Source organism: Cetorhinus maximus, chromosome 8 (assembly GCF_964194155.1).
Source record: "Cetorhinus maximus chromosome 8, sCetMax3.hap1.1, whole genome shotgun sequence".
Taxonomy (NCBI): domain Eukaryota; kingdom Metazoa; phylum Chordata; class Chondrichthyes; order Lamniformes; family Cetorhinidae; genus Cetorhinus; species Cetorhinus maximus.
Window position 1 is genome coordinate 14,632,348 of NC_135886.1, and position 12,680 is coordinate 14,645,027.

A 12,680-nucleotide genomic window follows, 5' to 3' on the forward strand; every position below is an offset into this window, starting at 1 on the left:
GTCATACACATTCTTGCGTATAGACAGCGCCTCCAATAGCGCAGTACTCCCTTGATGTCGGACTTGAATTTTGCACTCGAGCCCTGGCGTGGGGATAACCTGCAACCTTGTGATTCAGAGGCAAGAGTGCTACCAACTGAGCCATGGCTGACACTAGGAAATGGCAAGTTGATCAGGAGAGCGTTGGAATCTTGGAGTAACAAAGGCATGGATGAGAGTTTCGGCGGTAGATAAAAGCCCTCAGAATGCTTGGTACAGAGAGCGATCCGCAAAGGCAGACTTCCTCTTTAACTTGCAACACTCAGTTCAGAGAGTTTGGAATTAGCTTCACAACTTGCCAACATGGCAAACTGTCCATTCACTGACTGTGTACCTCTTGGTCCCTTTAACCTGACATACTAAACATAAACATTTTATTCAAGGCTTACCTATGGAGCAAAATGACGTACCAATGCAGAAGGTGCAAAAACAAGATTCGCAAGAATGATACTAGAACTGACAGGTTATAATTGTCAAGAAAAAGACTGAACATCAGGGCGAGGGTCTCTTTTCTCTAGAAAAGGTAAAGCTAAGGGATGGCCTGATCGAGGTCTTTAAAATTATGAAGGGGTTTGACAGGATATCCAAAAAGATGCTTCTAGAGGCAGGGGGAGAGCAAAACTAGAGGATGTAAATATAAGGTGGTCATTAATAAAGTGCTCAGGAGAAACTTCTGTATCCAGAGAATGGTGAGAATGTGGAAATCTCCACCGCAGGGAGTAGTTGTGGTGAATGATATAGATACATTTAAGGCAAGTTAGATAAACAGACGAGGGAGAAGGGAACAGAAGGATCTGTTGATAGTGTGAGGTGAGGTAGGGTGGATGGAAAGTTGTGCGGAGTATAAACACTGGTTTGACTGAATGGCTTGTTTCACTGTTAAAATTTTATGGTGCATTTTTCATGTGAAAGTGGAACTGGGGAGAGGCCGAGAGGATTGATGGTGGAAAGTCGGCGAAGCAGTTGAATGGGAAGTGAGAATTGCAATCACGGGAAAGCTGAAACAAAAGCAGCAGAAACTGCTGCAAACATACAGCAGGGGGTGTGTGCCACGGTCAGGCAGCTCGTGCAGGCTTCCCGAGCTCACTGCTCAGCAACGGCAGACGGAGCTGTGCTCAGCCCAGCAGGATGGGCCTGGATCGGAAGCAACCAGGCTGGAAAAATCTGGGATGGTTCCGGAAGCCAAACACCATCTCAGCAGATGGCGCATGTCAGCCCCCAGCAGACTGAAAGGAGACCTTTCACAACAGATTTTCCTCCCCTTGCTCTTCCTCACGTCTCTTGGTCTTTTATTTCTGTTTATTATTCCTGGCAGGGAAAGGGTGCATACTTTCTGAAGAAGGATCCTTTATTGCTGCAGGAATGTTAGCTTTGAGGGTCAGTTTGGTGGTACCCCAAATGACAAACTCCCAATGGGACTAGGAGTTAGCTCTGCACTAAAATCAGGCACCAAAAATGGAGCTTCCACAGTATTTGGCTTTTCTACCTGAAATCGAAGCCTTCTAGTCTCCACTGATCAGGTACCCTGCTGGGTAGTACATTCACCTACTACAGCAGGTCACCAAGGAGCTAACTGCTACTTGTTCCAAGAGTACTTCATCCAGGAGAGCAACAATTGTGAAACTACTTCAAGTATAGCATTAACCAGTGAAAAATTCCAATGAAGGTAAACAAACACATTAATTGTTTTCAGGCCTATAATGTTCAGTACCAATACATCAAATAAATCTTCAATCTGGGATCTGTTTACACAACAATTGAAGGTTGGTACGTATTTTCTCTCGGAACTTTGATAAATCTGAGGTTTGTTCTTTTCTGGAATGTTCCAGGATAAGATCCTACACTTCAAGGCTTTAACCTCAGGTTTCTGTCTGTATAATGTCAGAGTGAAAGCAGCTCTATTGGAAGTCAAAACTAAGGGACAAGCTGCTATAGTTTTATGCCAAGTCTCAGGAAGGCTTCGAAGATAGGCCCCCTGGATTTAGACTCCAGTCATCTTTCAATGTGTATAAAAATATTGAAAAAAAATTACACGGGCAAAACTTCTTCCGATGATTGCCGATGCTAAGAATTTTAATGTCCAAGGAGTTTTTACTGGAAGGTTTTTAAAATCAGACAATTTGGGGAAAGGCAGGCTTGAGACAGAAAATCTAGTGGCCTACCTGAACAAGCTGACTTTAATCAGGGGTCAGCAGGAATGTGGGGTTGAGGTTACATTCTGATCTTATTGAAAGGCGGAGCAGGCTCGAGGGGCCGAGTGGCCTACCTGAACAAGCTGACTTCAGGCTGGGCCTAGGTGCATTTTTTTTTTCAATATTCGGTCATGGCAGGTGAACGTTGCTGGTTAGGCCAGCATTTATTGCCTCTCCCCAATTGCCCTTGTTCAGAGGGTATTTAAGAGTCAACCACATTGCCGTGGGTCTGGAGTCACATGTAGGCCAGACCAGGTAAGGACAGCAGATTTCCTTCCCTAAAGGACATTAGCGAACCTGCTTCCCTGTTAAACCTCACTCCAGGCCATTCGAGACAAATGCTGGAGTCATTTAAAATATTTTAGCAGACTTTATAGCTAAGGAGATCAGTTGTATTGATTCTGTCCACCTCCTACAAAGCCGAGGGAGAGAGGGTATTTTGAAATACACGGAAATTGTCAGCTTTTAAACTTGGATAAGCCTATTATTAGGAACTATTGTTCCGGGTGCAAACCTCAAAGTGGTTTAAAATCCTGAATATGTGAATGATCAGAATTGCCCGTATTCTATTTGCCGTTGACTATTCCGGCGGTGATATAACACCAATTGGAGCAGATCACTTGCGTAGAATGGTGTAATATAAAATCTTAAGGCTGACCTTTTAAACTCTGAATTTTGATAAAAGGTGCATTAGCTGAGAGAGGTTAAAGAAGATTTAATCGCATCATGGATTTGCTCAAGGGGGCAGGAATAGCTTTGAAGGGATTTGGACTAAATTATACTGAAAGGATCCCACAATTCACTGATTAGCTAATCGTGAAGAAGATTAAAAGTATTTCCTACTTTCTCCCAGAGTCTTCTGTAGAAGGTCATGTTTCGCCTGCAGTTTGGTGATCAAGTTTCTGCCTTCAAAATACTCCTTCAGTTTCTGTGAAAGAATCAGAAAACAATAGTGAGGTATCACAGAACACCAGAGAGTTTACCAGTCAGGCCGTGTGGCCTGTGTGTTGGAAAGGCCCGCCCCCACTTTCCTGACCTGAAGTTGCATGGGTGCCAGAGATCCTATGGAAACTGAGTGATCAACGTGTTCTATGTTAATAAGCAACACATATTAAAGTGACCCAACCATTCAATTGGGGCACACCGAGCCCCCACCCAGGGGCACGGGCGCCCCCCCACCCCCGCCCCCACCCAGGGGCATGAGTGCCCCCGCCCCCATCCAGGGGTGGGGGTCACACTGCTGGGAAGGGGCACCCGCTGCGGCCACACCCAGGGGAAGGGGCACCCGCTGTGGCAACACCCAGGGGAAGGGGCACCCACTGAGGCCACACCCAGGGGAAGGGGCACCCGCTGAGGCAACACCCACGGGAAGGGACACCCACTGAGGCCACACCCAGGGGAAGGGGCACATGCTGTGGCCACACCCAGGGGAAGCGGCACCCGCTGAGGCCACACCCAGGGGAAGGGGCACCCGCTGAGGCTACCCTCAGGGGAAGGGGCACCCGCTGAGGCCACCCTCAGGGGAAGGGGCACCTGCTGAGGCCACACCCAGGGGAAGGGGCACACAGTGTTACTAAGGTGACTCTCCTCGATGTAAAATGACTCCAGGGCAGAATCTACCAGACAGAGCATGCTCGAGCATTGCATCATCATACCGTGAAGTAGAATTGCTCGGTCTCCTGTTGATTGGCTCGTCTCTTGGCGATACTGGGCTTACTCATGAAGGTTTCTGAAAGGGTGGATTTGACAGACTCGGTGGAGTTGGTGTACTGGAAGCAGTCAGCCACATCAAAGTCTTCGACGGTAACCATGTCCTGGATTGTCTGTAACGTGGCTTCCATGGTCTTCTTCACCTGTGGTTATTTACAAACAAATGGAATTTATCCAAACAAAGGAAATCAGGAGGAAAACTGCTCCAATTCCCATGTCTGGAGCTGATTAGAAGCCTATGATTGGACAGGGGCCTCTGTAGCTTTCTGAAATGTATTCATTCAGAAACAAGAGCAAATGTTTTTCGATTCTATCACTTTGTAAAGGGGATGACTTGGACAGACTGCAGGAAGACAGATTATACCCCAGGGTCAGAAGCTATTTACCCAAGAGCGTGAGGTTGGACTCAGAATGAAAGCTACAAAATGCTGAAGATTTAAGGAAATGAGGGACCACTGGAGAAGTCCCGCTGGATTGGAAACAAACCAGTATGATTACTTTCTGATGAGAGGTCATCAACCCGAAACCTTAACCCTTTTCTCTCTCTAAGTGCTGCCTGAGCTGAGTATTTCCAGCATTTCCAGGTTTTATTTCAGGTTTCCAGCATCTGCGGTATTTTATTTCTATTTTAATGACTTTCAGCACAGAAATCAAAATAATCACCAATTCCTCTTACATCAGTAAATGGTAAAATAATTCAGAGCAAAATTGAGAAGTGCCTATAATCAAAATAACCTGGCAAGTCACAGCTGAAGACGTCTACTGTCTGACCAAACTCAAGATGTTTTTAACGTCTTAAATGTACATTGGAAAATCCTCCAATATAGAAAACTAATTTTTCCAGAAAACACTTGATAAAATTCCATGTGAAAGGTTGCTTCGCAACCTTAAGGCAGGGGATATCCAGGTAAAACATGGTTGTGATAGCAAACTGGCTAAAAAGACAGGAAGCATTAGAACGATGTCAGGCCGGAGAGGTGTACCGAGGGTGAGTGTTCTGCAGGTCTGTGCTGGGGCTGATGTAGCGAGTTGAGTTGGGTGCCCGAGGGATCGGTGCTGGGAGAGGTTGACTGAGCGCAGCACTCCCTCAGCCGCTCCACTCTGTACGTCCTAACATCTGGAACGCTGCATTCCATTTTAGGCACTGTCTCAAGATGGATGTACTGGGCTTGGGAGGGGAGGGGAGGGGGGTGGAGGCGGTGACAGCGCAGATTCTCCAGAATGATACTGGGACATAATGGGTTAAAATTAAGAGGACAGGTTATATCAGCTTGGTGCATATTCCCTTCAGTAGAGGAGATTGAGGGGTGTTCTGATTGGAGGGGGTTTAAATGCAAAGCAACGATTTCCCTCACCAGCGGCAATAAAGATTGAGGGGACATAATAAAATTAGTGCTCGGCATTTAGGATGAAATCAGGAAGCTGTTTTTTTCACCTTGTGAGTACTATAAATCCAGGATTCCCCTTCCCCAGAAGGTTCAAGCTAGGTTGGGGGTGGGCGGGGCTGTGGTTGTCCATGAAATATTCAAGGCGGAGATTGATATACTTTTGTAGGGTGAGGGTATCGGGGGATGTGGCGCTAGGGTGGGTAGGTACACATCATCAGTGATCTGACTGAATTGTGGAGCAGGCTCGAGGGGCCGAATGGCCTCCGCTTGACCCTGTGTTTCTCATGTCAGTGGAATGAGTCAAAATGAAAAGGTTAGAAAATGATAGACTCTTCATCCTTGAAAGAAGGCGGGTGAACAGGGACCTTTAGCGATGAATAGAAGATACTAAGTGGAATTGAAAAGGTTAATACTGAGTCACTATTTTGTTTATCCAAAACTGCCTGACACAGAGACACTGGTACAAAGTACATCAGGCTGATGTCAGGAACCTTGTTCACACAGAGGGGAAATTTGCAGTGTTCACGGCAGTAAACTAGCATCCATCGGCATTTATAGGACCCGCTCAGAGCGGATTCATTGATTTCAGCTCACACCAGGACTGACCCAGGAGTCTGGGTTGTTTAGTGTGGTGCTAACCCACTGAGACACAGGGAACTGCCTTCAACCTACTGGACTGGAGCTGTTGCAGAAAACACCGCAGCCCCGAGGCAGGTGACCTGCTGCTTGACAGCAGCGACCATGAAGGACTCACCTCCTCATTCTCGATCTTCAGGGTGGCCAGTCTGGACTGGAGTTGCTGGCATCGTAAAACCAATTCTCCCTGCATCGGCTGCTGGACGCACAGGTGTGAGACCTGCAGAAAACAAACAACAGCATTACGCGTTGCTGTGAGGAGCGAAGAGGCAGGGAGGAGGCCCAATCACAACTCCAGAACACAGATAGAGAACAAGAAGCAAATTCCAAATCATTTACAGTCAAAGCTGTGAAGCACATACTCAAGTTCAACACACAAGACTGCGACAGGGACTATATCTGTTAAATAGAGAAAACCTACAAAGCAACGCAATGGTGTAAACACCGTCCTTTCCCCTTGACGTTTGAGACCTAATACAACGGTCAGTGTTCAGATAGAAGTCCTTCTCTCTTAGGTGGTTGGTATGGCTCTAACCCTCAAATAGATTGGGTCAGTTCAAAGCAGTTCCAAGCAGACATAGATAGTACAAAAACTGTCCACAATTCAGCACACAGACAGACTTAGCAGTAGCTCCTTTAAAAAAAAAACTCTTATGATGTAGGTGTTGTTGGCAAGGCTGGCATTTAATGGTTGTCACCAACTGCCCTGAGAAGGTGGTAGTGGACTTCTCCCTGAATGACTGCGGCCCATGTGTACCCACAGTGCTGTTAGGGAGGATAGGGGACCATACGAACATACGAAATAAGAGCAAACGTAGGCTATTTAGCCCCTTGAATAAGATCACACCTGATCGTTTGTGTTTTGAATTCCACATTCCCATCTACCCCGATAACCCTTGATTCCTTGCCTAACAAGAATCGATCTACCTCCGCCTTAAAAATATTCAATGACTCTGCAAAGTGAAGGAATTGCAATGTATTTCCAAGTCAGGATGATCTGTGATTGGGAGAGAAATTTGGGGTTGATTGTGTTCCCATGATATTGCTGCTCTTGTCTTTGTCACTGTTTAACACTGAGGTACAGTACTGGTGGGAACAGGTCTGTCACCGTATAACACTGGGGTATAGTACTGGTGGGGAGAGGCCTGCCATTGTATAACTTTGGGGTACAGTACTGGTGGGGACAGGTCTGTCACTGTATAACACTGGGGTACTGTACTGGTGGGGACGGGTCTGTCACTGTATAACACTGGAGTACAGTACTGGTGGGGACGGGTCTGTCACTGTATAACACTGGGGTACAGTACTGGTGGGGACAGGTCTGTCACTGTATAACACTGGGGTACAGTACTGGTGGGGACAGGTCTGTCACTGTATAACACTGGGGTACAGACTGGCAGGGACAGGTCTGTCACTGTATAACACTGGGGTACAGTACTGGTGGGGACAGGTCTGTCACTGTATAACACTGGGGTACAGTACTGGTGGGGACGGGTCTGTCACTGTATAACACTGGGGTACAGTACTGGTGGGGACAGGTCTGTCACTGTATAACACTGGGGTACAGTACTGGTGGGGACAGGTCTGTCACTGTATAACACTGGGGTACAGTACTGGTGGGGACGGGTCTGTCACTGTATAACACTGGGGTACAGTACTGGTGGGGACGGGTCTGTCACTGTATAACACTGGGGTACAGTACTGGTGGGGACAGGTCTGTCACTGTGTAACACTGGGGTACAGTACTGGTGGGGACAGGTCTGTCACTGTATAACACTGAAGTGCAGGTCTGACAAGGGGAATAAGAGAAATTTGAGAATGTGTATTAACATCACATAATCACATTGTCTTCTAACTGTGCTGGACAACCCTTCAGATATTGGAATTTAAAAGAGAAACACTAACCCCGTCCCCCATGTGTGGCTGGAAGTCGAACTTTGGTGGCAGACAGAACACAGTGTGGTACAACTCCATAAGACGCTGCTTATCATTGCTGGCATCTAGACTGTCGATAGCATTTTCGATGATCTCCAGCCCTTCGTGCTTAGACTGCTCAACATTGATCTCTGCTGATAGAAATGTCCTCATTGCCCGGTTCACACCAGCATGATACCCGAGGTCACAGCACTAAAACCAAAAGCAAAGATTAGAATATTCCCCTTCACATTTTCCCAATTTTAAACTTGTCTTGGAAACAAAACCATCATCTACTCAAAACAAGGGGTTGCACACTCAGAATATCTTCACTTCTGTCACTCTCCTCTCCTTATTTCATTTTCTACCTGCTTCCCCCCATCCCATTAACTCCTCACAGATATTCCCTTCTTCCCTCCATTGTCTCCTACCTCCCAAGCTGATCTCTCCCATCTCACTCTCCTCTTATGACAAGTTGTATTCTTTCATACTAAAGACTCTCCTGTGCTGAAGTCCAAGACATTATATTTAGACAGTCGAATCCTACTGGACTTCACTCTTATCACTAGAAGAATAATGGATACTAAAGAGATTGTGGCAGCTGGTGGAATTTGAATTTAATTATTAAATGTGGAATATAAAGCTAGTCGCAGTAATAGTGACCATGAAATCATTGTCAATTTTTGTTAAACCCCACCTGGTTCACTAATGCCCTTTAGGGAAGGAAATCTGCCATCCTTACCCGGTCTGACCTACGTGTGACTCCAGACCCACAGCAATGTGGTTGACTCTTAACTACCCCCCTGAAATGGCCTCGCAAGCCACTCAGTTCAAGGGCTTCTAGGGATGGGCAACAAACGCTGGTCTTGCCAGCCACACTCACATCCCACGAAAGAATTTTAAAAAAGACCGTTTCTCAGATTGCAGGTGGTGCTCTTTCTGATATGCGCTAATGACCTGACTTGGGAGTACAGAGCAACAGTTTCAATCGCAAACAGTGAGGAGCATAGGAACAAACTTCAGGAGGATGTAGACAAAGTGGGCAGCCACATGGCAGTTGGAACTTAACAGAGGAGTGTGCTGTGATGTGATGCATTTTGATAGGCAGAATGAGGCCAGGCAATATTAACTAAGCGGTATAACTTTAAAAAGGGTACGTGGGTAGACAGAGACCGGGTGGTCTACGTACACAAATCTTTGAAAGTGGCAGGACAAGTTGAGAAGGCTGTTAAAGAGCATCTGGAACCCTTGGCTTTACGAATAAAGAAAGAGCGTACAAACGTAAAGAAGTTGTGCTAAACCTTTACATTCGGCCTCAGCTAGAATAACGTGACATATATTCTGAATGCCACACTTTGGGAAGGATGGCATGGCCATGGGGAGAATGCTGAAGAGATTTACCAGGGATGATGGACTTCAGATACGTGGAGAGATTAGAGAAACTGAGGTTTCTCTTCTTGTTGCATAAAAGGTTAAAAAAATATTTCAGAACGGTGTTCAAAATCAGGAATAGTTTTGAGAGAGTGAATAAGGAGAATCCCCTTTCAGTGGGAGATGAGTCAGTAATCTGAGGACACAGTTTAAGGTGATTGGCAAAAGAAACAGAAGTGAAATGAGGAGATTTTTTTTTTATGCAGCGAGTTGTTGGGATCTGGGACTCACTCACTGAAAGGGTGGAAGGAGCAGATCCAATTGTAATTTCAAAATTATGGGATAAGCATTTGAAGGCAAAACATTTATGGGGAAGCAGCAGGAGAATGGGACTCATTGGATCGCTCTACCAAAGAACCAGCACAAGCATGATGGGCCAAATGACCTCTTTCTGTGCTGCACCTATGATTCCAGTGCAACTCCATCCAAGCAGTCATTATCTAACCATGAGCTGGTTAACAGAAATAGTTCAGACAGGGACTTCAGCCCTTAGATTTTCCACTCTTCTGAAAACATAAAACACAATGACTTTGTTTTTAAAATATGTTTTTAAAATACGAATTATTTCAACATCAGAGTCTTTTGGAAAATAGATACGGGAGGCAGCCATTAGATCTTGGCTGATCTGTACCTTAACTACCTATGTGCCTTGGTACCTTAATCCTTAATACCCTTACCTAATAGCTATCAATCTCCATTTAGAAAAGTTCAATTGACCCCCAGCCTCAACATCTTTTTGAGGGGGAGAGTTCCAGCTTTCCACTCCCCTTTGTGTGAAGAAGTGCTTTCTGACATCACCCCTGAATGGCCTGGCTCGAATTATAAAGGTTCTGCCCCCTTGTTCTGGACTCCCACCCCCTCACCCCACCCCACCCTACCTCACAAGAAGAAATATATTCTCTCTATCTACCCTATCAAATCCTTGCACCATCTTAAACACCTCGATTAGATCACCCCTTGATCTTCTAAATAGCAAGGGAATACAAGCCTATTCTATGTACGTTGACCTCAAAATTTAACCCACTTGGTCCCTTTGAAGAAGTTTAAACAGGAAGGTGACAGGCTGGTTAGGACAGATAATGTGCTCACATCAAGTAGGTCAGACAGATCATGGATGTAGTACTTGAAGACGGAGCTATTGGTGGCCTCCAGTGCCAGAATGTACTCATTTCTCGCCTTTACTGCCTTGAGTTTGTTCTCTGTGTATTTTGCCTGACGCTGGGAAGAAAACAGCAACAAGAAAGAATTAAACTATCTCTAGCGCACATATGGGAGGGGCTAAATACATTTCTTTTTAAATTGAAAAACCTGAACTTAGTGACCAATGATCAACACAGGTGGGGAAATGGCAAGCTGGGATTTTAAAGCCAGGGTTTGCAAAGCTTTAAACAAAACTAGAGAGACGAGATTCAAAAGGGTGTGCCCCACTGTGCAGTCAGTGATTAAGAACTCCAACCTGAAGTGCAGTTCAACAGGTCTTTCACTGTGTGGAATGCAGCATACAGAATAAGCAAGGTCCCCGATCTGGACCGCGTTCTCTCATCTCAGTTACGCTGATGGTTAGGATTGTACAACTAGCTTTAGTTGCTGAGGAGTCAGGGGGCATCAGCCAGGGTTCCTTCAAGTGATGACTCTCCAGTCACCCTGCTGAAAATGCTGAGGAGAGATTGAGGCTTGGAGAGTCTGTTAACACTCTCAGTTGTGGTTCGTGCACAAACAACAGCCATTGGGACAAAACAGAGGGAGAGGGAGAAGAATAGGGGAGAGAGGAATGGGGAAGGAGGAAAAGAGGACAACATTTTAAAATGCCAAACCTTCTCCTTCATTTTCTCGATCTTTCGGACTGAGCTACGTCTCTGGTGCTTCTCCTCAAATCGAATGTTTGCCACTGGATCTGGGGAGCGTCCGACCAGCCGATCCTCCTGCTTCACAGAGCGGCCAATCTGTTTCTCCTCCTGTTTCTCTGCCTCCTTCAGTTTGCCCTCTGCACTAATGCTGTCAGCATTGTACATGTGATAGGTCTTCATAACCTGCAGAACAGGGACACTCAGTCACAACACACATTCCCATTAACAGAGGATTTTTGCCTTCAACAAACGTTAATGTTTGGAAATGGAGCCCTCGACAATTATCATCAAACACTCCCATGACAGGTACAGCACAGGGTTAGATACAGAGTAAAGCTTCCTCTACACTGTCCCCATCAAACACTCCCAGGACAGGTACAGCACAGGGTTAGATACAGAGTAAAGCTCCCTCTACACTGTCCCCATCAAACACTCCCAGGGCAGGTACAGCTCAGGGTTAGATACAGAGTAAAGTTCCCTCTAAACTGTGATAAATAATTGCACAATTTGGTCTCTGTACAAACATGAAATGGGGTGGGTGTAAGTGGATCATGAGACCATTCAGCCCCTTGACTCAGTCCCACCACTCAATTACAACATAACATACGGCGTGACACTAGGAAGTTCTGAGGAACAAAGGGACCTTGCCGTGTGTGTCCATAGATCTCTAAAGGTGGAGGGGCATGTTAGTGGGGTGGTGAAAAAGGCATATGGGACACTTGCCATTATCAATCGAGGCATAGATTACATAAGTAGGGAGATTATGTTGGAGTTGTATAGAACCTTGGTGAGGCCACAGCTGGAGTACTGTGTGCAGTTCTGGTCACCACATTATAGGAAGGATGTGATTGCACTGAACGGGGTGCAGAGGAGATTCACCAGGATGTTGCCTGGGATGAAACATTTAAGTTATGAAGAGAGGTTGGATAGACTTGGGTTGTTTTCGCTGGAGCAGAGAAGACTGAGGGGTGACCTGATCGAGGTGTACAAGATTATGAAGGGCATGGAGAGGGTGGATAGGGAGCAGGTCTGACAGCATCTGCGGAGAGAAATACAGTTAACGTTTCGAGTTCATATGACTCTTCACCAGAACTAAGGAAAATTAGAAAAGAGGTGAAATATAAGCTGGTTTAAGGGGGGTGGAGCTGGAAAGAGGGCCAGTGATAGGTGGAGATTGCCAAATGATGTCTAGACAAAAGGACAAAGGAGGTGTTGACGGTGGTGATTATTAGCTAAGAAATGTGCTAATGGTGATATTAAAGGTAGAAAGCAGGACAAGCAAAGTACAGATAGCCCTAATGGAGTGGGGTGGAGAGGTGAAAGGGATTGAAATAGGCTAAAAGGTAGAGATAAAACAATGGATGGAAATACATTTAAAAATAATGGAAATAGGTGGGAAAAGAAAAATATATATAAATTATTGGAAAAGGGGGGATCGGAAAGGGGGTGGGGATGGAGGAGAGAGTTCATGATCTAAAACTGTTGAACTCAATATTCAGTTTGGAAGGCTGTAAAGTGCCTAG

At 45.8% G+C, this 12,680-nt stretch overlaps 1 protein-coding gene across 4 annotated transcripts in view; it reads right to left on the reverse strand.

The window, feature by feature from the left end:
* Positions 1 to 12,680, reverse strand: part of srgap2 (SLIT-ROBO Rho GTPase activating protein 2) — a 224,019-nt gene that overhangs the window by 38,989 nt on the left and 172,350 nt on the right. For all 4 annotated transcript variants that reach the window (XM_078546485.1, XM_078546488.1, XM_078546484.1 and 1 more), the window contains exons 5-10: positions 11,125 to 11,340; positions 10,400 to 10,528; positions 7,871 to 8,092; positions 6,084 to 6,185; positions 3,887 to 4,084; positions 3,075 to 3,159 (exon numbers count right to left, since the gene is read on the reverse strand). In XM_078546485.1, coding sequence (XP_078402611.1) covers positions 3,075 to 3,159; positions 3,887 to 4,084; positions 6,084 to 6,185; positions 7,871 to 8,092; positions 10,400 to 10,528; positions 11,125 to 11,340 — 952 coding nt within the window. The remainder of the gene's footprint in view (positions 1 to 3,074; positions 3,160 to 3,886; positions 4,085 to 6,083; positions 6,186 to 7,870; positions 8,093 to 10,399; positions 10,529 to 11,124; positions 11,341 to 12,680) is intronic.